Source organism: Sinocyclocheilus grahami, unplaced genomic scaffold (assembly GCF_001515645.1).
Source record: "Sinocyclocheilus grahami isolate Dianchi unplaced genomic scaffold, SAMN03320097.WGS_v1.1 scaffold855.1, whole genome shotgun sequence".
Taxonomy (NCBI): Eukaryota; Metazoa; Chordata; class Actinopteri; order Cypriniformes; family Cyprinidae; genus Sinocyclocheilus; species Sinocyclocheilus grahami.
The window spans coordinates 64,850-92,571 of NW_015506034.1; the positions used below are offsets into that span (position 1 = coordinate 64,850).

At 39.6% G+C, this 27,722-nt stretch overlaps 1 protein-coding gene across 1 annotated transcript; it reads right to left on the bottom strand.

Annotated features, from left to right (window-relative positions):
* Nucleotides 1-474: 474 nt before the first annotated feature.
* Nucleotides 475-16,159, bottom strand: LOC107563047 (multimerin-2-like). The gene is made up of 8 exons (XM_016247821.1): nt 15,689-16,159; nt 8,981-9,103; nt 6,678-6,784; nt 6,180-6,263; nt 5,396-5,578; nt 3,256-3,692; nt 1,644-3,168; nt 475-929 (listed from the first exon to the last, which is right to left on the bottom strand). Exons 1-8 carry the CDS (start codon nt 16,033-16,035, stop codon nt 526-528), a joined length of 3,210 nt encoding a protein of 1,069 aa, XP_016103307.1. The 5' UTR covers nt 16,036-16,159; the 3' UTR covers nt 475-525.
* Between the last annotated feature and the right edge of the window lie 11,563 nt (nt 16,160-27,722).

Sequence of the window (27,722 nt, forward strand, 5' to 3'; positions counted from 1 at the left end):
TAGTTATAATGGTAATTAAATAATGTTTACATATGTATAAAAGCCTACATTAAAATATGTCATATACATTGGTCTCTTCATTAGAAATTAGCCTACTGATTGCCACCATTGATGGACATATTTTTTTAATAATATTAAAAATATCTGTATGACATTATATTCTGCAGTTCTTCCCTGTTGTACCGAATATCTATACTTTTCAAATTATCATATTGAAGTTAGAAATTCAAATATTGTGACAAAATTAATTTTGTAGGGTGCCACAAGTTTGTTAAAATTTCCAAAGGGTGCCGCGACTAAAAAAAGGTTGGGAAACACAGCTCTAAACCATTCTCCTTGAAAACAGTGCTCAGTGTCTCAATAACCTGTCACAGTTACTAACAACATAAGCTGTTATTTTAGTCTCTCAGATCCTGAAAGAGAAATTTAAGTGGTGAGCATTGCAAAAAGAAAAAAAAGCTGTTGTTTTTTTTGTTTTTTTTGCCATCTTACAGTCTTCTAGCACTTTTAGATAGTTGCATGTTCTCAGGTGGTCTGCAGCATTAGTAGTCCCGCAAAGGTGTTATCTTGTGGGTTGTTGCGCTCTATAGTTCCCTGCACCAGCTCTAGACGGAGTTCCTCTCCTTGCTCCATCTGCAGGATGCAGACACGTGTTGCAGGTGCACCCAACTTCCTCGGGTTCTGCCGCAAGGAGGCAGCTACCTCTCCACCTCTCTTTAATTGAGCCAGAGATGGGCCTGGTCCAAAGTCCAGTGTTACCACAAAGAGGTAAGCACCAGAAGTAGGAGCCCGAAATATGCCTGTTTTTGGCGAGTACAACTGTCCATGATTTAGGGTCACGCTTTCAAAAAGTATTGTGCCAGATCCATTAGTACCTTCAGTAGTGCTGGCCAGGAACATAATTGGACTATCTGGGAGCTGACGAAGCACTGTTTGAAATCAAATGATAATGATAAGATATTAAAATATGAATGCTTGGAGGAAAGAAAAAAGGGATATGATGCAATTACAACTGACTTTTACAGGGCGTGCTTTTGTCATGTAAAAATCAACTAACATTTACTCTAGGTTGAAAGTCAAGAACATTTTACATGCTTAATGTAACATGTTCAATAACAACATTATCTGCATTATTTCTGTCAAAAAAAATTTATATTTAGTTATTAATGGCAAGGGTCTCAGGCTTTCCTCATTAGGAAAGTTTTTAGCTGTGTAAACAGCTTATTCAGGGATTGAAAATTACACAATGTTAAATTCTTGTTTAAAAATACTAACATACATGGACCCCTGCACATGACGTGGGGTTGAAGAATTTGTTCCCACAACCTATTAATTTGTGGCCATGTTTTAATTAATTCCCCCATTTTAGTTAAATTATGGCCATGTTGTACTAATTTTCCCCCTCATTTTAATTTAAATCATAGCCACGATTTAACTAAAACAAAGTTGTGGGGATTAATTCAATAGAATATTAAAATTTTGATGTGCCAGTTTTTTAATAGAGAAAGCCCTGTAAGTGGCATTTGCAGCGGGGGAAACAGGATGAATTCACAGTGTAATTCAAGAAAAAGAGATATATTATTAAGTGTGGTGAATCGTTTTGTAAGGTACTATATGTTTAATTCTCCTTAATATCTCCATACCTGCGGACTCCAGTGATGCATCCCTCCTGCTGCGGTAATTCACTCGTTCTCCTGTCTGAACAGCTCTGTTATCTGCTCTCTTCTTTTGTTTCCTGTTTTGTTGTTTTGCTTCCTTTCTCTTCATCAATGCTGACAATTTATTCAAATCCACAGACACCTCAGAGCCAGTAAGTCCCTCTGTATTACTGAAAATGCTGTTAAAAACTCCAAGGTGGGTCTCCAGGTCCTTACGCAAAACCTCCACCTCAGACTGCAGTTTCACCTCCACACCTCCAGAGACAGAACTTTTAGTGCAGTTGCAGCAAGAAGGACAGCGATGCTCCTCAAGCTGTTTAATGTGAGCTCCAAGTTCTTTCACCATTTTCTCTAAAGTCCAGAAGTCATCATCAGAGTACTCTGGTAGTTCCTCGGACAAGTCAAACCTTTCATCCCCACGTCTCCTTTTGGTGCCCACCGAGACCCAGTCTGAAAGCACTGAGGGCTCATCTGCTGCCGCCACCTGAGGGGTAGCAGAGTTCAGCATTGAGGCCAAGCTGCGACTATGTCCATTGATCTGCTCTTGCATTTCTCTGATGCTTTCCCTCAATTCTGGAATAGAGAAACGTCTTTTGTCCTCATGAGACAACAATATAAACTCCAACACCTCTTCCTCCAGCAAAATATCCAGTATCTCCGAGTGACGAATGGCGTCCTGAAGCAAGGTGTTGAAAATGCTATGTAGTTGCTGGATCTTCTCGACCTTGACCCTGTCCTGCTCCTGGAGTGTTTCGATGTCCTGCCGGCTGCCCAGCAGAGAGGCCTGGAGCTGGGTCACATTGTGCTGTAACATTCTGCTCTTTTCCTGTTCAAAGGCAAGGGACTTTTGCACATTTAGCAGCCCTAGTTTCAGATCTTCCACAGATGGAATCCAAGCACCATTGTCCTGATTGTCCAACATCTCCTGTGCCGCACTCTCACGGGCCAACTTATTTGCATTCGCTATCTTCATCACGTTAGCTACAGTTTGTTCCAGTTGGGTCACAGATGCTCCAAGAGCGATACAGTCACAATCCCCACTTGCCGAACTTATATTCTTGTAGAACTCTGCATAGAGATGGTCGACATCAGTCTCCATCTCCTGCATGGTGCTCTGAAGAACACTGATGTTGCTGCTTAGCTCATTAATGCGGTCAAGAACTGCTACCTTGGCTGCCTCCACCTCTAAACCGGTCTCCATAAACTGAACCTGGCTGTTGCGGCCAGTCTGGACTATTTTCTTGTCCAGATCTCTCCAGCCATTCTGGAGGTCCTTAATGTTTTCAGTCACTTGTTCTTGGCCTTCAATCAAGCCACTAAGTCTCACTGTGTTGTTGATGACTTTGTTGTCCAGACGTGTGATGGCCTCCCAAACAGCTGTGCTCTCATAAGACTGACTCTGTGCAGGATCAGTCTTCTTTTCATGCCAAATCTTCTGAAGTTCCTTGTCCAGCCTCTCTTGCTCCTGCCACACTTCAGACATTGATGTGTTCAGAGAGTGGAGATTCACCTAGAGCAAGATACACACATTTAGTACAATAGTTCTGCATGAATAAAAGTTACTTGAGGCTGGTTGAGGTTGAGTCAAAATTCTGACCTGTAACATCTTTTGGTTACGCTTAATTTTGACATCCATGTCTGTCTTGAAATTCGTCAGGTTGTTGTGCAGCATGGTTTGTTGTGCGTGGAGCCTTGCTTCTACCTCATTGCGGTGGTTGCGAAACTGAGCTTTCACCTCCTCCAGCTTCTGGAATCCCTCCCTCAACTCTGCCTCAACAGCCTCCTGCGGATTGTGCTCCTCACCACCAACCTCTAGAGGCTCAGCGACCCTCCCCTGCCCCTGCTCATGTCGGAGTTGGTCCATGTCCCACTGCAAACCCTGCACCTCCTGAAAAAGCCGTTCCAGGGTTAGATTGAAATTCTCCAATACAGGCTGCAGCTGAGACATCACAGCCTCTTTCAAGATTGGTAGGAGCCCACGGTGAAGGTAAGGTATTTCAGGGTGAGGAGCACCTTCATTTGCAGCATGAGGATCTGGAAAAAAAAGACACGTGAACTTTGAATTGGCCTTGTTTAGAAATAATCTTAAAATAGATGTGTTCTCATTGGACATCAGTTTCTAAGAACATTCTAAGCAACTTACAAAGAGGGGAATCCCAGCAACAATAATGTTTTGGAGAATAATAACCACATGGCCAAAAATAGAAATTTGATTCTATTGCAATTCTTGGATAATAATTTTCCCTGTGGTACTGTTTGTCCTTTTTGACTCTGTGCTGCGCATGAGGAAACATCGATATCATGTTGGAAAGAGTTATATCTCTATTTCCAGCTCAGCATGGGCCATTCAACTGACCTTTGAACCTTTTAACTGACCCATCAACAGCCCAAGGCCTTTCACATCCCCTGCATTGTAAGAAATGTGTTTTGTTACATTTTTGTGCACAAGTTTTAGTTACGAGTTTAAAGCAAGAAGCGATGTGTACATGTACAAGTTCCCTGCTGGGAACCTGAATATAGAGGCCATGTGCTGTTTTTATTCTTTTTATTCACATGCTGTCAAAACTGTCCGGAAAAGCTTCAGAATTTATGCTCCAACTGTTTTTTTCCCTTGTGTTGTAAAGTTTAATATATATGACTGAGTTGTGTTTTATTAACCTGACAACATTGTTTTTACTCGCTGAACCACATTTCATACAGACACAAAAGCTCTGCCTACCCAGAACAATGGTAACAAGAAGAAAATGATCTATTCAGACTTCAATTTTTTTATTTCTTTTGTCTTCTATTTGGAATCCTCTGTGAGAGAATAAACTTTTAAAAGAGGCTCTCAAGTGTTATTTATGTGACAAATGTGCCCTTACATCAATACAGCTCCAGCTGTTCAAAGTTTTCACAGTGTCGTGTGTGCCTGGATTCAATCTATATCTGAACCTCTGTCATTTCCGTAGACCATTACATCACACTCACAACCATACAATGTATGGAGGGACTTTTTTTCCCAGGGAAAGAGAGGATATCCTGTGCAGGAACTAGTAATGAGAAGAGACAGTGAGGAGTTGTCATAGCAAAGGAATTGAGGTTTTCCCCCAGTCTGCAGCATTATTTACTGTTCTGTTAATCCGGCATCCTTTGAACAGAAGGATGTAAGAGAGACCGGCTCTGGACGAGACAGACAGAATAATATCCCCATAATATCTCTGACAATGCATATTACAACCAAAGGAAGTGTTTTCAGTAGTGCTTGTATGTACAAGAGAGTGTTTATATATATATATATAGAGAGAGAGAGAGAGAGAGAGAGAGAGAGAGAGAGAGAGAGAGAGAGAGAGAGAAACCTGGAAGTTTTCATCACCCTGGTTTCCTCAAAAAGCCAATGGCATTTTTTAATTGGCTTTTGGATTATTGCAGAAAATAAGCTCTGTGACCAACAAAGGTTTATGATTCTTACACGTTTTATCACAGTAATCTTCACAAATAAACATAACTTTAACCAATTCTGAAGCCTAAATGCAATTGCCAGAATAAAAAAAACTGGAGGCTATAAACCAAGGACACCATTGTTGCAGTACTTCAACGTCACAACCTTCTGAAAAATGTTCCGTTTATTTAAAATCTACAGGTTGGAAAGTTTGAGTTAGAAGTTTGAGTTGCAAGAGCGCAAGTATAAACACAACAAGACTGTAAAAGCGGACTGATGAGTTTACCAATTTGGCGTGTTATAAAATTTAACATACCTCTCCTCTCGAAGTGTTGATTGTTATGTTGGTCATGGACAGAATGAGGGCTGTGCTCATAGTCATCGATGGGCTCTGCTGCAGTTTGATTCTCTACATCAGGTTGTTGAGTTTCATAGAGTGGACCGCCAAACATTTGGTAATCATTCTGCTCTCTGTTCTCCTGAGTTAGTTTTTTATATCCTAAGAAAAGAGAACAAAAAAAATAGTACCAAATGTAAGGAGACATTTTGGTTGTACTGACTGATGATGCCTTTGCCATCATGCAGCTCTTCTTATTTTGTTATTCAATAATGTGACCTGTGCACTTTAACCTGTGTGTTTGAATCTCAGGAAGGTCATTAGTAGGAGTGCTTAGTATCAGATTAATCAGCAGCATGGGAATTTCCACGTTTGCATCCAAAGCCTTTGTTTTTGTCCCAACATCTAGCTCGAAGGATTATTTTTAAAGCTGTGGATTTCTGTTTTTGTTTTGTCCATGCTCGGACTGAAGCATACACGTTAACACCCTGTGTGGGCTTGCCCCTTGCCTTCAGAATGCTCATACACCCTTTTCCGTCCTCCCTTGTGGGGCAATAACATTCCCATAGCCAGCTAATATTTGCACAAACACACTTCCTCAGTTTGTTTCAGCAGTCAGGCCAGTGTCACAGGTATATAGTCATGCATGGCTAGAATGCTGTACTGTATTAACCATGTTTTTATTAGAGATTATTCAATTACAGATTGTAAAAATTTAGACCTTTAACTAATTTAAAGATGAAAGAGTTTTTACACCACATACGTCTGTCTGTTGCTTCATGTCTCCCCGGATGTGCTGTGCCTGCCTTGGTGGGGTCTTCAGATTCAGAGATGTGGCTGTCTGTGACTAACATAGAGCACAGCGAAAACAGAGAGAAAGTAATGTTGACCGGTTTAGCCGTTCTTATGTTTTCAAGAACATATGGCACCTCATCATTTAAAAGCACCTTTTACACAAGCCATTTTACATCTATTTAAGACAATCTGGTCCAATTTACAGTAGATGAAAGAGGGAGATGTTTATATACTTTTGTCCAAGCAGTGTATTCAAATCTCTAATGTTGCTACATGTATACAAGAGAGGAGTAACGTCATGTCAAAACTTTTTGAAATGGCATTACAAGTATAGAATCAAACTTTTACCACAGGTATCAAAGTTTATCACTGACTTATGAAGCAAGTCAGGCATGATATTGCAAGCACTTCTTGTTCTTGGTTCCAGCATCACCTTAAGCACTGTTGTGTCAAAGCTCATCAGTACCTGTCTCCTCACAGTTTTCCCCAGCATGCCCAGGGCAGCATCGCCACAGCAGTGCAGTGTAGATTTTCTCCTTCTGCCTGTACACTGGCCGAGTGGACAGCTTGTACCTGCATACAAATAAAGGGATTTGAATTAAGTCATGCTACGCAAAGCTATGCACTTTGCAGATTAAGTTAGAGAAGTAATACATGTTTTTATGTTGAAATACCTCTTCTATTCTAACTTAATATGCAGAGGCAACAAGTTAGTCATTTGTATGTTGGGTATCCCGACCAATCAGTGGCTCAACCAGTAACATGAGTTTGGGAGCAGGATTTGTTCAATCAATAGAATGTTACAGTGTCTGTCCACTTTTTCAGCAGCCTTGGCTCCACAAGTATTTTCCCCAACATTACAAGCTTTCATTTGAAGCAAAACATTTTTTTTGAAAAGTGGACAAAAATACAGAGTACTTGACAGCTTTAATGAGAGAACTACAATACTATGAAGCATAGAATCAGAATCAAGAGCTTTATTGCCAAGTATGCTTGAACACACAAGGAATTTGTCTTGGTGACAGAAGCTTTCAGTGCACAGACAAGATGACAGTGACAAGACAGATAACAAAATAAAATAAGTGAGTAAAAAGAAATATATACAGTATATATATATATATATATATATATATATAAAGTATACAAATAATACAAAATATGAATGTACAGATATGCTATATACAAATTGTGCAAGTGAATATGAATATGGTATGATATGTTAAAGGGGTCATAAGATGCAATTTCACGTTTTCCTTTCTCTTTGGAGTGTTACAAGTTGTTCGTGAATAGACAAGATCCCTAAAGTTGCAAAGACTAAAATCTCAAACCCAAAGAGACATTCTTTATAAAAGTTAAGACTGGTCCACGCCCTCCTAAAACGCCTCGTTTAAACACGCCCCCACATGTCTACGTCACTGTGTGGGAAGATTTGCAAAATGCTGCCCAAATGTCCACGCAAAGAAAGAAAGCTGCCACCGCCGCCACCATGCCATGGAGACGCTGTGTGTTTTATTGCGAAAGTGAAAATACTTTGTTTGGCCTTCCAAAAAAGGACATGACTAGAAATCGGTGGTTAAGTTGTATTTACAACACTGTTCCAGAACAGTTCAACCCAAATATTCAGATGTGTGCAGCACATTTTATGGAGGACTGTTTCCTGATCCTGGTAGAGTGACTACAATGTTCTACTGTTCTGACTCACAGTCTGTAAGTACGTTTTCATATTTAAAGAATTTGCCACTGATGATTCAAACGCGAGTTTTCATCAGTGTAGAGTAGGGCTTGTTGTTTGTCATTTCTCAGATCACAAATGCAGACATGGTTTTATGTTTACGCAACGCGTAAAAAGACAGTATAAGTCATTACAATCAGCAATTATGTCCCCACTGGATGCAACAAATGCCTCGTTTATAATGGGTTTTATTTTTTTTGTCTCTTCACGCCGGGACACGGCATCACAGTATGGTAGGGGTGTAACATTTCTGTCACACGCTTGAGGTATTCAGCCGATCACAACACACTGGATAGCTGGCCAATCAGAGCACACCTTGCTTTTCAGACCGATGAGCTTTGTAAAAATCGACGCGTTTCAGAAAGGTGGGGCATAGAGGAGAATCAATAATGTACATTATGTGGAAAATAATGTGTTTTTTTTTTTTACTTTAAACCGCATAAACACATTTCATTACACCAAATACAAAAAATAATGTTATTTTTAGCAACATTATATGACCCCTTTAAATAAATATAAATGTAGATAGTGGTGGGTATTGCACATGCTTTTATTGGACAGTGGGGGCATTTAACTGTTCATGAGATAGAAACTTTTCTTTTCTGGCTGTTTTGGTGCTCAATGCTCTATGGCGCTGACCAGATGGCTTCAAATGTTCAAATGTTGCCATAAGTGAAATAAAAATGTATAAATATAAAACTATTGATTTAAAGATGTTCATTTGGCGCAATTTATATCGCACAATTCTCTGATTGGTGGTGATTTCTTTGCAGAATCATGGGTAATCTATGGTATCGACGAAAGCAGATTAACAACCTCATAGTTCATAGGGGTCTGTTTTTGAAAGTTAATAAGTTATCTTACAAAATAAATGTTATGTTATACAAAAGTTATGAAAATGAAAGGAATTTTTACTTCCACGTCCCACCTGTTGCACTATGGCAGGTGAGAAAAGTGTTTGAAAACAGTCATTCTGTCTGGTGCCTCTAGTGGCACAGAATCTACATTTCACCCTTAAAAAATGATGTATTGCTTACATGACTAGCTGGCAGTCTGGGGTGCCGTTAGGACAGGGACTCTGGGACTTGATGGTGTACTTCTCAGTTCCACAGGATACTGCCACAGTAACAGCACGCTTGTGAACAAACGCACACCAATTCCTGGAAGGGAGAGTGAACGTCAGCCACACAACCTAGTACGTATACTCTGTAGTTAGGAAACACAGGAAGTATTCAGTTTGGTCAAGGCCAGAAGTTCATTGTACTAATACACTTAGCAATAATACAGTTATTTTTGTGTGCTTGTGTTTAACTGAACCTTTTCTCCTAGTTCTCAGGGTCAAGCCTAAAGATATTTCATTGTCTACAGGCAAATATCAACCTACAAATGATACATTAAGCCCTTTAATGTGTTTCTTGGAATGCATCCATGGTAATCTTTCATTAGTTTGATGAATCAATGGCCGGATGTTTTCTTCAAAGTTCTTGGATTAAACGCCATTTACAGCAACATTAAGAGTAAACATGCTGGGATTCCTGCACTGCTATACATCAAGAAAGCTTTTCACAACTTAAATAGTTTACCCAGGGTTATTTTTGAGAGTTTCCCTCTGCATATAAAAGTTATGTGACTATACAAAGCACATGAAGATTTAATAAGGCAAGCCCTGAGGCAGTTTATGATTGGTTGTTTGTTGCTAAACAACTTGACGTTACTTCGTCACACACTGTAAACATTTGTAGTTAACATCTTATCAGGGTCATTACAAGCTTGAAACATTGAAACAGTTCCAATCATATGTGTATGCAGAATTTTCAGATCCATTTGAGCTTTGAATGTGTTGAAATATTTGAACTTTTGCAGCTAGACCCTATGTAACCCTCAGACTGGATGTAATGTATCTAATCAAAGCTATACGATTAGTGAAGAACAAAGTAAGAATTACCCATATATTTTCACTAAAACATTGTTTAATAAAATATATTTCTTTAAAATAGGTGGTTATGAATAATTACATCCAAATAATACCCATTGATCAATTAATATTCATGTTGATTAACCCTTGAAAACCTATACTTTTCTTTCAAAGGTACTGGGATCTAATCAGAACGAGTCTGAGCTATCGGTTTTATTAACTGGGTTTTAAAAAGGTTAACTGAAATGTGAAAAACCTAACTTTGTATTTTTTAGTTACTGGAAATAAAAAATGCTTTGTTTGTAATTACATTGCAAACATTTGCATTTGTATCAACCCATATCCACCTTGTTTTGGCACACAGTTGCTTCCTTTTAAACCAGGAACCAAAGAATAGGTGTCTAGGTGCCAACAACCATGACGCATTAATAATAGTGCTGAGAGCATGGCATCCCTGATCTGATCTTGACAGAGCCCCCCCTCTGACCTGGGCAAGCCCAAAAACCCTGTTCCTGCGCCAACCTGTTGCATACAAATTAGGAGCGCCATTAGAAGATAAACAAAATGGAAGGGTCATTGCTTCACACAAAGGTCAAAGGAGGTCTGTACCACACAAGTTTAGAGAGGTTGGTTACATACACTGATTGAGGGTAGCTGACCAGACAGACAAAACACACTGAGATTTCTTTGAGTTCAGCTGTGAGGTTCTTTTCCTTAGGTCACAGCAGAGCTGATGATGATGAGCTGTAGTTATTTTACATCATTAGAGCTGATCTTTGAAAGTCTTTATAACTGATTGTGAGTAAACCGGTAACCTCAGAGGTTTGTTGAAGTTAAAGGCTGGACAGACAAAGCTGTGTGTGTAATTGGTTGTTTTAACTTGCTCAATCCTCTTGATGTATGATTTATAGTCCACAAGCAAGACAGGTCAAAACCTCCCCTCCATTTCTGAGTTGTGAATTGTTTTGGGTGTGATTGTTCAGTCTTTGGTCAATGGTTAATGTGTTCGGTATGAGCTTGAGAATGAGAAACTCTGTCCATGAACTCTGTACATGAATGTAGGGCAGATCAGGTCAACAGGACCGTTACTTTTCGAAAACAATTTTGATGACTAAATGACTGGGAATACGCCACATTGCGTTTTTGATTTGTGATCCGTATCTAAACCCACAGGCCATGACACATCCAACATAGCCAAGTGAATCAGTCATGCAAAGTTGCACTTCAGTTATAAGCCAAAACACAACACAAACATACTTCTTCCAACACTACTGGCCCTTGTAATAGTAACATGAAGAGAAGCAAGTAACAGCACTATTTATGGACGATTAATAATACCTAATGCATTTTAGATCATTAGTCTATGAAACTTCCAGCCTGACTTATCCTAGAGAGCTTTACGCAAGGTCTGAGCTGACAAAATGCAACTGTATAGCATACATGCCACAGTTAGTCTTACATAAAGAGCTTTAGTGCTGGTCTCCAAATAGAATAAACTGTGAGACAAAAAACAACTCACATTTTCAGTATACAAAGTGTCACAGTAAGGCAAAACATCCAAGTTGCACCAATTCTTGTGCAACACAGTACATTTTCTGGAAATGCACACTAACTGAAAATGTCAAACAGAGGGGAATCGTATTGCAGATGTAAAGGCATTTGTCTGGTTAGAGTTAAAACAAGGAGTATTTCAAGCATTACTTGGTCATTCCTCTGACATTATATTTGTCTTGATAACTAAGCTGACTGTAATGTGCTCATTGATTAATAGGATCTGAAGGTAAAGGGATTAAAGATCTCAAGACAAGTTACTTAAAGCACGTGAATCATTATAGTTTACAAGCCTGTGATTTTGCTTTATTCTGGGGCAGACTGGGATTAACGGATTAAAGGATGGTGCACAACAGACTTCCTTCTCGCTGCCTTCATCTCTGGTTTACGTTATCTTCTGTAGTCCTAAGAAGAGGTTAAATTGTGCTGGAACTATCTGGAACCAAATTCTGGCACCCTTGAAACAAAAAGGAAAACAAAATAGGCAGTTTGTTTGTCAGTCCATTCAATTTAATGTATGATCTAGTTGGGTACACACACTGTAAAAAATGACTGTGAATTTGACGGTAAAAGACTGTAAAAATGCTACAGTAAAAACCTGTTAAACGGTTTACAGTAAATTCCCCTACTATATACGGTGAAAAACTGTATATGACATTACATGTATTGGACATTAATTTTACGGTAGTATACCGTTTTTGGAAGTGAAAAAGACCGTATAATTTACAATGAATAACCATAAATTGACATTCCCAGAATTCCCGGTGTTACATTTCAAATTTGATGTTTTTTTATTGAAATAACTATGTTTCCTCTTAGTTTTTTCTTATCAGTTTTGTATATTAAGGTTGTGTGTTACACCTAATGTTGTTAAATGAATGTGTATTGCATTATTTCAGTTTCATGTGTGTTACCATGATGGTGTTTGGTGTTTGTGTGAATGACACTGTGCACCTTCTATATATGTTATTATTTAAAAGCTGCTTGTGATGGGCTTTGGTTCATCATGTGACTTTCTCATCACCACCTGGTTATCAGTGTTTTACAAAGGTACAAAACAGATTTCAGTACTTCAATAGGTTGGTATATCAACATTATATCAGTTCATGAAATTACGGTATTTAACTGTAAATTTAAGTTAAAACCGTAAAACCTAAAACGTTGCTACCGTATTTTTTACGGTAAAATTCTGGCAACCACAGCTGTCGGTTTTTTACCGTAAATGTTTTACGGATTTTTTTTACAGAGCAGTACACACATTCTGTCTCCATTTAGTGAGTTTACTTGTTCAAAAACTAGAAATGTAAATTTTATTGGTTGATAAAAAGTGATGTACAGAACTAGGTGTTAAATTCTGGATCGCTTGTGTTAAAAGTCTACTGGACTAACACATACTGCAACTATATATACTTCAGTGATGTTTGCAAATTGTGTATGCTCATATACAGCTCCTTTTCCCTAATCAGCACCTTTTCAGGCTTAAATTAGACTTAATGTCACTTCCTGCCATATAGTTCTATGGATGTGCATCTCTGTAAGCACATTGCTTTTCCTCTTGCTTTTTGCCGATTAGTGTCCCCTCACAGGAAGGAAGCGTCTGACGCTCTGTCCCTCCCGCAAACTTCCCTCATCCTGGGATCCTTACCCAACGAAGATACCCACGGACTTCCATGCATACAGACTGACATGACTCTAACCTTTAGCCCCTTTGTTTCATAGTTTCCCTTGGTCCTGTGTCATTTTCCAGAGAGTGTACTGAAGAAAATCTCTCTCTTAATCAGTATTTTGGTCTTGTTTTGAATATCTAAACATCCTTTAAACAATATATATTTACTTAAAGGTCCCCTGAAATGCTTAGAAATACACAGTGTTACTCTATGTGTTGACGTCATTTTAACTGAAACAGGAAGACAGGGCGGGACATATAAAGCAGCCCCGCCCCTTTTTAAAATAGCCAATAGCGTTCGTTTATATCACACAGTCTATGGGCTAGAGCCGTTCAAAGCCACATTTCACAGGGTATGCCAGCCACAATCTCATCTATATTGCTATAAAACATGCTGTGTAGAATTCTAACAGTTTCGACACATTTTGTGGTCTGCGCCAACTCGCGCATGTGATCCGCTCCGTGCTATCGTGTCTCTGGACCGGAGCAGAGTGTGTGTGCGGTGTGTGGTTAGCCTGACACAGTGCGAAACCAGACTTCTTTTTTTCCTCAATGGAAAGCATATTTACACTGTTTTAATCATTCCCTGTCCCCTTTATAGTGCACTACGTGCCATTAACTGTACAGAAAATACAAATTCTGTGGACAAGTGACCAATTTCAGCCGCGGCTTCAGCGTCTATTTTATAGGGGTGTGTGGGGGGCGGGCGCTTCGGATTCTAGAGAGCATTTGATTGGACAAAGTTTGATGAGACGCTGAAGTACGATGTGACGCGTAAGTTTATATTGATTTGAGCACAAAAGGAAACAAGGCTTTTTGACGGACAGTCCTCTGTTGAGATTGGTTAAGACCCAAGAAATAAATTGTATGCAAAACTTTTTTAGGGCCAGATCGTAAGCTAGAGCTGCTTCCTGAGATGGACCCAGGATGAAAGCAGATTAACTAAAACCACATCAGAGAAAGAAGAGTGTGTGAGATGATTTGGAAACCAAACACATGGGCATGGAGGTCAGATTCAGATCAATTCAGGGGATTTCAATGACAAAAGACGTGTGTCTTGATTATTTGACTTTGGCAAAACAAGGTTTTGTTTCTCGAGAGCATGTCATTTGTTTTGACTTTTGATTTGTTGTGATATTCCAGCAGCTGTTTTTTGTTCAGAAAGCTTGAGAAACTTTGTGAAGCGAAATTTCTATTTAAATTATTTCCAACAATTTTCATTTAACTTTCCACAAAAGTACAAAACATTCCCTCTGTTACCATGATCAGTGATATTTTCCTCCTTGTCCATAAGTACTCTAGCTTCCTCCAATTTTGTGCACCTGGGCATCAAACTCTCTTTGTCACTCTGTCTTTCTTTCGAACTATTCAGAGCTGTCCATGCGTGCCAAAATTTTTTTTATTTTCTTTCATCCACAGGCCGAGACCTCCCTTAAAGTCCACCTGTTATTTAACAAACCTTTTATGTGTCCCTAATCTAGGTTTTAATCATGAAAGATAAAACATCAAAATATAAAAGATAAGTTGCCATAACAAAATAAATGGAAGTATTGCAATTGCAAATGCAGTTTATTATTAATAGTCATCTGTAAATACCTAATGTTTATGTATAATAATGTTTAATGTTAACTCATACTAAAAAATATTAATTTAATTAAAAACTACACCTACAAAAGTTACATTTCTTTTAATTGAATTCCTTTTTTTTATAGAATTCTGTAATTAATAAATTACTGTACAATATTTGCAATTTCAAATCAAATTAAATCCCAATTCAGTACCTACATGAATTGGAGTTTGAGAGGCAATTCTCAGTTCAATTCTGAATGGGGTCATAATGTGATTTTAATCAGACCCAAACCAGATGTTCTTCCTTTAATCACAGTGACAACATATTAAATACAAGGACTGTAGGGGAGGGTGTTATCAGACTCGTGCCTGCTGCTGAACAATTTGGGCTGTAATGTATGTATGTGGGTTGACGTGAAGAGTGACCCAGCTCTTGAACAAAGATTAAACTGAGTCTGATCTCAAAGTGCAGGAAACATTCGGCTCCTATGTGCTCCAGGTAATTAGGCTGAGTTATATGGATTAGCCAGAGTTAAGAGAAAACATATGGGCACTCTTGACACTTTGAGGAGATGTAGGGTCATAGGACACCGAATTTTCTTAGTAACAGGTACTTCCCAATGTTTGCTGAAACGCTTTTCCTGCGTTTAGTTTCCACATCAGTCAAATGCTGATTGTAACAGAGATGGAGTAGATAAGAATCTTGAGGAAGTGATGGAGAGGAACCCAACTTTACTTTGTTTTTACAGCAATTGTTTACAGCAAACAAGCTGATCTGCTTCAGCCTCATGTGGCATATTTTTGAAAGAGATTCATTCTTTTATTCAGCTAGGATGTATGAATAATGAGCTCTAAAATCACACAAACCATGCGCGTTTTTTATAAAAAAGCATGTAATGATCCAGATTAATAGGAAAATTACCTGCGACAACCTCCTTTTCAGCTAAAACCCTCAAGAAATTACTTTATATTTTTGTACAATACATGATTATGTGTTTGAATCAAATGAAGCAAGATGAATGAATGAGGAACAGCAACACTTACCCAGTGCGAGGTAAAGAGCCCTTGGTCTCAGTTGCACCTGATGGATCTGATGGGTCCTCTGTTCTCTTGGGCATGTCTGGAGAAAGATGTCCAGGAGTGGGATCATGGTGTTCATGACCAAGTGGATGGTGGACAGATGCATATACATCAGGGCTCTGCCTGTTTAGTCCTTGACCATGATGAGGTGCTCCAAACCCAACCAGTGGAACTCTATGGTCCAATCCACGACCATCAGACATGTCCTTCAGCTCGTCCTCCTCTTCTACCTCTGGGTCTCTGGCTCTGACCTCACATCGTGCGGCGAGAAGCAGCCCCTGCAGTAGCATGACCAACCTCAGCACCACCATATCTGTGTCCTCCTCAAAATGCACAGGAACTGCTACAAACACGAGAGAACAAGATGTTGTAAAGCCGTTGCTCTCTGGTGCTTTATGGAAACTCTCCGCCCCCCATCTCGAAAATTATCCTCTCCCTCCCTCCTGTCAGTCCACTCCCCTCCGTTCCCTGTGTCCCCCACCTCTATCTATTCCCCTCCCTTTTCTTAATAGTTTCAAAGACCTCCAACAATCCTCGGAAATGAACACCCCCCACCCATGTCCAGCTTACTCCCCGTGGAAAGGTTGTGGAGCCTGGAACAATGAGGCCTGTCAGCTCTCAAGCTTTACATGCTCAGAGGTGCTGGACACACACACTTGACTGTATGAGTGAGGAAGCAGTCCATTTCTCTTGGCTGGTCACCAGAAATGTTACGCTCTTATCACCTCTTGCTGCTCTAGACTACACTCGACACTAAGTAGCTCAGGAAAGGGATGTTAAAGCTGAATGTAAGTGTATTACAAGAAGATAAAAGGACAATGTTTTTTAAACATAAAACTATTTAAAAAGTACTCAGTTTAAGAGGAAACTCCACTATATAATCCCTGTACTTCTTTTTTCTCTTCCCCATATATTCAGTAGCAAATAGCTTGAAGGGATAATTCAGCATAAACATGAAAAAAATGTCAATTGTTCAAAAATTATTTTGAACTTTCTAATAATCAAAGAATCCTGAAAAAATTTATCAATTTCCACAAAAAGATTAAGCAGCACAACTGTTTTCAATAATAATATTATTTGATAATAATAAGAAATGTTTCTTGAGCACCAAATCTGCATATTATAATTATTTATGAAGGATTATGTGGTAATGAAGACAAATTCAGCTTTGCTATCGCAGGAATACATTTTAAAATATATTAAAATAGGTAAGTTATTTTAAGTTTAATAATATTTCACAATACTACTGTTTTTTACAGAATTTTTGATCAAACAATTGCAGCCTTGGTGAGCATAAGGGACTTCTTTTGAAAGCGTAAAAAGATCTTAGCAACCCCAAACAAATCCACCACTCAAAGTTATGATATTTTTCCAAAACATATAATACAGTATGTACAGTATTTAAGTCTACATACACCATTTATGATACTGTCATGATGATTTTGCATAATTTTTGAAGCTCGAAAGCCCAAGCCCATTCTTCGTAACTGCAGAGAAGCAATGGCTAAATTCTTTAAAGAAAGTCATATAGGTTTGGAACAGTGTTTTTGGGTGAAATATCCCTTTAAGAGATATGAATAACTGGGAGGTCCTTTGCTGGCAGCAGTATGTGAGGAAACATATGATGTTTATTGTTTAGTCAAAGGTGTTTAGGTCAAAAGGTGTTTAGGTTTCTGTTTAGGTTTCAACTAAAACAGTGTTTTAGTTGAAACAGTATAGTTTCTCTGCTTTACCATACTTACAGAAACAGATGTTTTAGTGGTTTTGTACAAACAATGATCAAATATTGTGCTAGTGCTCATTGTGAAGAAATACTTCTATATCACAGAGTTTTTCTTTAGTAAACTGTGAATCTCTAGCAACCTGTTAGCAAAAAAAAACTTGCAATCATTTAATCATTTTGAGCAGTCGGAGGGGAGTACAGACATTTTTTGTGTTAATTTACTGTTCAAATATGAGCTCATAAATAGAGATTGTATTGCTGAAAATGACACAATGATCAAGACTCATGCAGGACACTTACTTAAAGTCACCAGTAGATGTCAGTGCTGTAAAACAAAAGTGAAAGCAGGTACAGCATGCTAATTTACTGAAGTACTGATGACATAGCGTTGCTGATGAGCGAACTGCCATTCTGGCACCTTAATATCACACTTGATAATCAAGAACAAATTCAAGTTAACTGTAGAGCTAACCAAGTGAATATTTAATGATTATGATATTATGTAGTATTGTATAGCCTTTCAAAATCATCTGAGAAATAATAGTTAATATAAATATATAAATACCAAAATCATTCTGTGGATTTGTGACTTTCCTGTTGCTGTTCAAATAGCTTAAAGGGTTAGTTCACCCAAAACTGAAAATTAGCCTGTTTCACTCACCCTCAAAGCATTCCAGGTGTATATGACTTTCTTCTTTCAGACAAATCCAGTCGGAGTTATATTAAAAATTGTCCTGGCTATTCCAAGCTCTATCATTGTAGTTAGCGGGTGTTGCAGTTGAACAGTCCACAAGTCGTCAAATACAGTGTGCGCATCCATAATAAAACGTGCCTCACACGGCTCCGGGGGGTGAATAAAGGCCTTCTGTAGTGAATCCATGCGTTTTTGTAAGATAAATATCCATATTTCAACCGTAATAAACACTTTTCTCTCATTTCCGGTATCTGTCATTCGCAGAAGCCGTTCCGGCGAATGACGCAGGACGTATGTGCAGCGTGCGCGCCTCTGAGATATGCTAGTCTCGTCAGTTTGTTTATGGAAGCAAAGTTTCCTTACTTTAGCAAAGGAAAACCAGTCTCCTCTTGGCTTATATCGAAATCCTTCGACATTAGGTGTATATGACTTTCTTCTTTCAGACGAATCCAGTTGGAGTTATATTAAAAATTGTCCTGGCTATTCCAAGCTCTATCATTGTAGTTAGCGGGTGTTGCAGTTGAACAGTCCACAAGTCGTCAAATAAAGTGTGCGCATCCATAATAAAACGTGCCTCACACGGCTCCGGGGGGTGAATAAAGGCCTTCTGTAGTGAATCCATGCGTTTTTGTAAGATAAATATCCATATTTCAACCGTAATAAACACTTTTCTCTCATTTCCGGTATCTGTCATTCGCAGAAGCCGTTCCGGCGAATGACGCAGGACGTATGTGCAGCGTGCGCGCCTCTGAGATATGCTAGTCTCGCCAGTTTGTTTATAGAAGTAAAGGAAGCAAAGTTTCCTTACTTTAGCAAAGGAAAACCAGTCTCCTCTTGGCTTATATCGAAATCCTTCGACATTGTTCTTTACAAATCATCGGTTTGTACTTCTAATTCGTGACCGGCGTTTGTTTTGTTCTCTCTCCGCATTCGTCACTAATCACGCAACGCTGATATCCTATGTCAACCGCCGGAATGGGTTCGCAACAGGAGGCTTTTAATCACCCCCGGAGCCGTGTGAGGCACGTTTTATTATGGATGCGCGCACTTTATTTGACGACTTGTGGACTGTTCAACTGTAACACCCGCTGACTGCAATGATAGAGCTTGGAATAGCCAGGACAATTTTTAATATAACTCCAACTGGATTCGTCTGAAAGAAGAAAGTCATATACACCTAGGATGGCTCGAGAGTACGTAAAACACAGCCTAATTTTCATTTTTGGGTGAACTAACCCTTTAAGATTTCAAGGTCATTAAATTCATGCATACTAGCAGCATTTACAATTACTCAAATGTATTCAAAGTACTCTGTTGCTAGTGCTTTTGATTGACGGTATGCCAGTGGTTCCACCAAGAGTAATAAAAAGAGGAGCTTGGGGGGGGTCTGGGAGACACGTTTAGGAACCACTTGGTGTACATTTTTGGGTGAACTAACCCTTTAAGATTTCAAGGTCATTAAATTCATGCATACTAGCAGCATTTACAATTACTCAAATGTATTCAAAGTACTCTGTTGCTAGTGCTTTTGATTGACGGTATGCCAGTGGTTCCACCAAGAGTAATAAAAAGAGGAGCTTGGGGGGGGTCTGGGAGACACGTTTAGGAACCACTGGTGTATACGAACACTGCTCTTGCCTCACAGTTAGAGGAAAGAGTAAAGTGAAGGCTCATACTGCAGATTGAAAGACCATAAATGTACAAAAGTTTAGGTTCCGTGAGACTTTTTCTTTTTTTTTTTTAAAGTGCACTTGAAAAAAAGTGTTCCACACTGCATACCCTAGGGCAGGGGTTTTCAACCTTTTTGGACATCACTTGAAAGAAATATCACACCTAAAGAGACATCACAAGTGCTCATGCGTATGCTTTGTGCAATGTATCAAAACTCAACTTTCAAAAAAAGAATTAAATAAGATGGATATTAAACATTTAAGTGCAAGCCATGTGTACTGCAGGCTGACCCTAAAGTTAAGCTCATTAGCCGGATAGAAGACAACTAATGGGTGCAATGTGACCATATCTAATCCAGAAAAAAAACAATCATTCTGTGGAAATAAAGCATCACCAAAATTGTTACACTTGAATCTCACGAGTGTATAGCATACTAGACCAGGGGTTTTCAACCTTTTAGGACATGCGCCCCCCCAAGTTTGTCTAATTTCACTTGCGCTCCCCCCAATTAGTTTATTAACATTAACATAAAAGTAAATATCCATTAAAGCTATTAAAGCAGCAAACAATTTTTCTAACTGTTGACTAGCAGTGGGAGTCAGATTGCCCCTTAGTGGATGGCTAAAGATTTGTTAACTCATATTCATAAATTCTCAAGGGAGCGTCTCTGAATTAACTGATGCTGGCGCCCCCCTTGACAGGTGCTGGCGCCCCACAGGTTGAAAACCCATGCCCTAGGGGACACTTTGGGGATTTTTTGGGGGGGATACATTTCCAAATTAATTGGACCACACAGCCCGTAATGTCATCAGCAGGGTGCCCAGGAGTATAAGAGGGCACCTGTAATGCAAATCATCAGCTTTTTTGTCTTCAGGAGCTGTTTGTTTGTTCAGCGTGTGTGAAGCACTATTGAGAGTAAGAAGTTGAGTGACCGTTTTAGGACATGTGTGCCTCCATGTCCAAGATTTCTGACACCTGAGGACATGACCTTTGCGTTATGTGTCTCGGCGAGGAGCACACTCGTTCAGTGCTCAAAGGCACTAAATGCACTCATTGTGATAAATTTGTGATGAGGAAGCTCTGTTTTCGTTTGTACCTGTTCTCGCAGGATGTGGAAGAGGCATCTGCTTCTTGCTGCTGCCGAAGCACGGTGGAAATTCGCGTCGTGAGATTTGCAGGTTAAGCTCGCGGAGAAGCTCGAAAAGGGACTGGATCTCTCTAGATCTTCGATAGCAAGCACAAACAATAGCAGATCCCGCAGATAGCATTTTGCTGGCATCATCCAGTCATGAGAGTGAGGAAGTGGATGTGGTTGGTGACGACGAGGAGAGTGTGAGTACTGAGTAATCTCAACCTGCCAGCCCCACATATGGGGAAATATTGGACATTACAGCTCGCTTTGCAAAGAGGCTCAATCTGGTCTAGGAGCTAGAAAAGCAAAAACCTGCTTGCGGCAGACTGGGATGAGCGTTATTTGTCCAGCCATAATCATCCATCCCCCAAGAGATTTCCCTTTCTCCCCGATCTCCATGCCGAGCTTGAGATTTCGTGGGTGAATCCATATTCAGCTTGGCTGCATCCTTTCCAAAACTCAGATTATGCTAATGCCCTGTGGAAGAGACACTCGTGGGCTATCTCTCCCAGGGCGAGTCATCCTCATTGAAGGCTCCTGTCTTGCCATTCAGGCCACTTCAGACCACCTTGTGTCTGAATGGCAGGGCGTATGTGGCAGCGGGTCACAATTGGGAGGCTTTGCACACTATGGCGGTGCTGCAAGCCTACTAGGCAGACCTGCTTAGGGATTTGGATCAAGGTAAGGGTTTGCCTTCTGAGGTGGTCAAAGATGTAGGCAGTCCTCCTATATATGTGTGGGCGGTCTCCCCTGATTTCAAGGTATTTTAAAGCAGGCGGTCCTCTGAATCTCTCCATATTTGGGGCTGTCTCCCCTGCATTAGGGTTTCAAGCAGACGGTCCATTGTTTTTAGATACATAACTGCTTGGGGACAGTTGTGTTCATAATTTGGCTGAATGGGATGCCCCTCCTTATATTATATTGGCTGGGTTCCCCCATTACCCCCAAGTTGTTTAGCCATTATTTAGGTGCTCTCTCACCAGGTGGTCAGGCATGTACCGAGGTGTGGCGTAGTGGGTATTTTGTTCACCAAAGTGTCCCCTAGGGCATGCAGTGTTGAGTTCCCTGGAAGGGGAACGTCTCAGGTTACGCATGTAACCAGGATTTCTATTTCATAGTTTTTTCATGGTGTATCATGGTTTCCATGTATCATGGAATGTATCATGGTTTTCACAAATTATTAATCAGCACAACAGTTTTCAACATTGATAATAATAAGAAATGTTTCTTGAGCACCAAATCAACATATTGATGATTTCTGAACGATCACGTGGCACTGAAGACAATGGAAAGTAATGGCTGCTGAAAATTAAGCTTTTCCATCACAGGAATAAATTACATTTAAAGAAAGCAGTTCTTTTAAATGGTAACATTTCACAATATATGAATATAAAGCCAAGTAAATCTATGAACATATCAGTAATCAAGGGAAGACTGTCAAACCACCGCTTTTTCATTGTGGAAGAACCCATACCAACTGTGATGGAGAAACCAGTTCAAAGTCTGGGACGCTGGTATGATGTGACCCTTAAGGACACAGAACAAGCCTTGAGAGAATTGACAAGTCTGTGCTTCCTGGCAGATAAAAGCTCTGGCGCTTTCAGTTTGGTCTCCTGCCACGGCTCTTATGTCCTTTGACCATCTATGAGATCCCAATCTCAAAAGTGGAAAAAATGGAAAGGCTGATTAGCTCTTTTGTTAAGAAGTGGTTAGGTCTCCCTAGATGCATGAGCAGCATAGGGCTGTATGGAAAAGGCATCCAAGAGCTTCCGGTGTCCAGCCTGGTAGAGGAGTACAAGTGCTGAAAAGTATGGCTGGAAATGACACTGATGGAATCCCGAGACCCTTGTATAGTCCAAATAGCTCTGGCCCTTAAAACTGGAAGGACATGGACTCCAGCTGCAGCAGTACAACAGGCTAAGTCAGCTCTGAGGCATCGAGACATCGTTCGCCACGTACAGCAAGGGAGAGGAGATTTTGGTCTTGGAGAGAGTAGACCATTCTGGCACAAGACAACCCCATCTCAGCGGAGGTGCGCCAGCAAGAGCAAGCAACGAGATGTACAAAAGCGATCTCCCAAGTAAAGCAAGGGCAGTGGATGAGATGGGAAGGAGTTGAGAAGCGAAAACTCTCTTGGAAGGAACTGTGGAGCATGGAAACATTCCAAATCAGCTTCCTACTACAAGCCACTTATGATGTCCTGCCTTCACCAGTGAACCTTAACCAACTGTTTGGAGAAGATCCTACGTGCCCCCTTTGTCCATCCTCAGCAAACCTGAAACACATCTTGGCTGTTGGCTGTAAGGTAAGCCTGATGCAAGTATTCTAAGCTGGCAGTTGATGCAAAGCAACTTGGCTGCAAAACAAAGGTTTGTCCAGTTGAAGTTGGCTGCAGGGGCTTCGTAGGGAGATCTGGCATCAAACTGTTTAAAGAACTAAGAATCTGAGGCCAATCCCAATGTCAAGCTGTCAAGGCCCTTTCCAGTGCCGCTGAGCAAGTGAGTCGATGTCTATGGATTAAGAGGAGGGAAGCCATCTGGACCTGGGACACCAGTTGTTGCTGATGAGCCCTATGGAGGTGTTGTGGGCTGATATAATCGAAACACCAAGGAAGGGGGATGTCCATCTGATGACCCAATGAAGCTGAGACCTCCTTCCCTCTATACCTTCTCCCCTCCACCCCTGGTACCACCACTCAAAATGATCTACACTGTTCCCCACTTATCTCAGGCAAGTGCAATAGTAATAAAGGATACTACCACTTAGTCCTAAAATGCAACAGCAAATTGAATATCGGAACTGACCCCGTATTTTTGAATGGTAGTATATAAAGATTATGTAATTGGTTAGACACTGCTGTGATGATGTTATTGCTAATGGATGAGGAATCAACTATTTTTGCATTGAAAATTGTGTTGATATTTGATATTTTAATGCTGCCACACAGCTTGATTAATTATTACCAGTAATGCACATTTGCAAGTATCAGTAATCTACGACTCATGGCATGGGCAGGGCTGGATTGGTAATCGGGCATACCGGGCGTTTTCCCGGTGGGCCGACACACTTAAGGGGCCGACAGAAGTTTTTTTTTTGGTGAGGACCATCACACACGGACAGCGAGCAGCCAGAGGCCCATTGGTTTGTCTCCTGTATTGACAGCGTAAACATCCAATCACAATGTGCTATAGAGAGAGTGATTAAGTATTTTGCTCCGCCTATATAAAGATCGCTTCACCCCAACTTCTTCCTCGTCGGCTTTTCCCACGTTTTTGTGCCCCCTCAGATTTCTGAGCCAAATGGATTTTAAATGCAGCTTCCAAAAGACAAAAAATAGCCAAATAATATTTTTTATATTTGATACAATCACACCGGTGTGATTAGATCGTTTAGTGCGGCACAGCATCAGCTGCTATTCAAATCTGCGTTCGCGCTTTGGCTGGCACTGAGCCAGAGACAGACGCGTTTGTACAGCGCTGCATTATAACCAATCACACACGAGTCTGTTGAACTTATGAACGCAATGGCCAATCAGAGACGTTCAGATGAGTCATCGCTGAAACGCTGTGTTTTGTTCACTTGCTCGCTGACTGTGCAGATGTGCGTAGGAATGTAAGTAAGATATTAATTTCACAGTGTAAACAGCTTCAGTGATTTAAATGGGAGTTTTTGAGAGTGCCTGAACTCTGGCTAGACTGAAGTGAAAATGTTCTTTGATAATTTAAATGTTCTTTGCTCTCTGTAAAATGAAAATGTTATAGCCTAATATAGTAGCTTAACTTACAATATTGTTTTTAAATTCACATCATCTCAACATCACATCACACACAAATACAAAGTCAGTCGTGTTAAAAATATTTTATGGCATGACACCCATATCAGGCCTATTTAAGTAAAAAGTCGGGTTTTTATGTGTAGTTAATAGATTACACTATTACTCTACTTTGTCACCCACAAATAACAATCTTGTACAAAAACTAATTTACTTACACATGTTTGAGAATCGAGATATTTCCTGATACACGTTTGGAAATATTTCGAAGAAAAAGGAAAAAAATAAAATAAAACATAAGCCTATATCAGTTATACAGTGCTATTGTGGCTGCTGTGTCACATCACAAGCATGACGAGTATGACGAGGGAGTAATGATGCTAAAAATTCAGCTTTGAAATCGCAGAATAAATTACATTGTAAAATATATTCAAACAGTAGTAAAAATATTTCACAATATTACTGCTTTTGCTATATTTTGGATCAAATAAATGCAGGCTTGGTGAGCATAAGAGAATTCTTTAAAAAACATTAACTTATCGACGTGGTTGTGGGCCGCCTTGACCAAAAAATGCCAGGGCCAATTATTTTGTCCCAGTTCAGCCTTGATTTCAACTCTGGAAATCTATAAACTGCGGGAAGAAAGTGAGTTTCCACAGAGTGTGGATGTGTGTCATCTGTTACTAAAGCCAGAAACATACAACACCACATATTTCAAACAGATGTTAAAGTTAGGAGGCACACACGATCCCGCAATCAAAATAATTATCTTTACAGCCCATTGTTTATAAAGTGTTTATGTGACACTAAGCATTGGGGCTCTCTGAAGTAGCCATCATGTGTTAAACACGTTAAATCGCTTGTCAATCTCCAAACACCTTTACACTGTCTAGCCTCAATTATTTATCGTTATTTGAAGAAAAACTTTTATTAATATATATATATACATACACATATATATATACACACACACACACAGAGTGATGATATGGGGTAGCTTTGCAGCTTCAGGACCTGGATGACCTGCCATAATTGACGGAAGCATGAATTCTGCACTCTATCAGAAAATCCTGAAGGAGAATGTCCGGTCATCAGTTTGTGACCTCAAGCTCAAGCGCACTTGTGTTATGTAGCAGGACAATGATCCCAAACACACCAGCAAGTTCACCTCTGAATGGCTCAAGAAAAACTAAATTAAGGTTTTGGAGTGGCCAAGTCAAAGTACGGACTTAAATCCGATTGAGATGCTTAAACAGTCCATTCATGCTCGAAAACCCTCCAATGTGGCTGAATTAAAACAATTCTGCAAAGAAGAGTGGGCCAGTCATTCATTGCCAGTCATCGCAAACACTTGATTGCAGTTGTTGCTGCAAAGCGTGGCACAACCAGTTATTAGATTTAGGGGGCAATTACTTTTTCACGTAGGGCCAGGCAGGTTTGGACAGCTTTTTTCCCTTAATAAAATAAATAATCATTTAAAAACTGCATTTTGTATTTACTTGCATTATCTTTGTGTAATATTACAATTTGTTTGATGATCTGAATCTTTTAAGTGTGACAAATATGCAAAAAATAAAAAAACAGGAAGGGGGCCAACACTTTTTCACACCACTGTATATATCTCGAAGTGGTGGTGGGCCGCCTGAACCAAAAAATACCAGGGCCGATTTTTTTGTCCCAGTCCAGCCCTGGGCATGGGTATATAATGATCCCAAGATGTGGGCAGAGAGAGACTTGGGCTATAATGTAGAGAATATGTTGTGCCTGAGGAAGGCTTCCACTAGCAGTGCATTAGCTCCAGTGCGGTCAGGAGCAATGGCTGATGGTACATTACGCACTCAAGAGACCTGTGCCATGGCTACTTTTGTTGGTAGAGTTGCCAATAACATACACAGGTATTTGAGCAAGGCCTGTGACTGTGTCCAACGTATGTGTCATTTAGCACTATTGTGCAAATTTGGTTGCCTATATTACAGCAACCAATTTTGCTGTCATAATGAGAATGACCTCTGGTGGTGAACTACCTTTGACCCACAGCACTTGAAGAGCTACTTAGACATGTTTAGAGAAAGTGTCTTTCACAGTTCTCACATTTGAACTAATTATTTAGACCCAGATTCAATGAGAAAATGAGTGTTGCCAGGCAACACAAGCTGTTGCAATGGATTTTCAAAGTCACTAAAACAGACCCTGTGCAGGCATTGTGTGTGTGTGTGTGTGTGAGAGAGAGTGTGTGTATGAGAGAGAGAGAGAGAGAGAGATAAACTGCAAGATTTTTAAAGGAAGTTTTAAATACTTACTTAGCTTTACAATACAATGCAACTATAACAATACACTTTTATTTCACAACTATAGCTACATGTCTCTTACTGCTTATTTCTTTATTGAGACATACAAATGTATTTGTGTGTGTCTATATATATACTGTATATATATATATATATATACACACACACAATATTTTTAGGGCAGTGGTATTTCATATAAAATCTATTTTTATTATAATACACTGTGATGTCAAAGCTGAATTTTCTGCAGCCATTACTCCAGTCTTCAGTGTCACATGATCCTTCAGAAATCATTCTAATATACTGATTTGCTGATCAAGAAACATTTATTATTATTATGAATGTTGAAAACAATTGTGACATGGAAACACTGCTACATTCTTTGACGATTAAAAAAGTTTGTACTGTATTTATATGTACATACTGTATAAACGTATTACAACATATAAGTAATTATACATTTTATTTTAATTAATGAAATTTTGAATAATGAATACTTTGAAATGGAGTTCAATATTTTTTCAAAAGAAATACCACTGAACTAATGGAACTGCTATGTCCAAAGTTTTAGCCTTTAGTCCTAAATCAAAGCTCTATGTTTGAAAATATACGAGCGTCACCATAGAGATGTTCTAGGAGAACACTGACATTGTTTTTAAGTGTCATCAAAGGTCTGCCACAGTGGAACTATATTGCAGCTGCAATACAAACTTTTGCA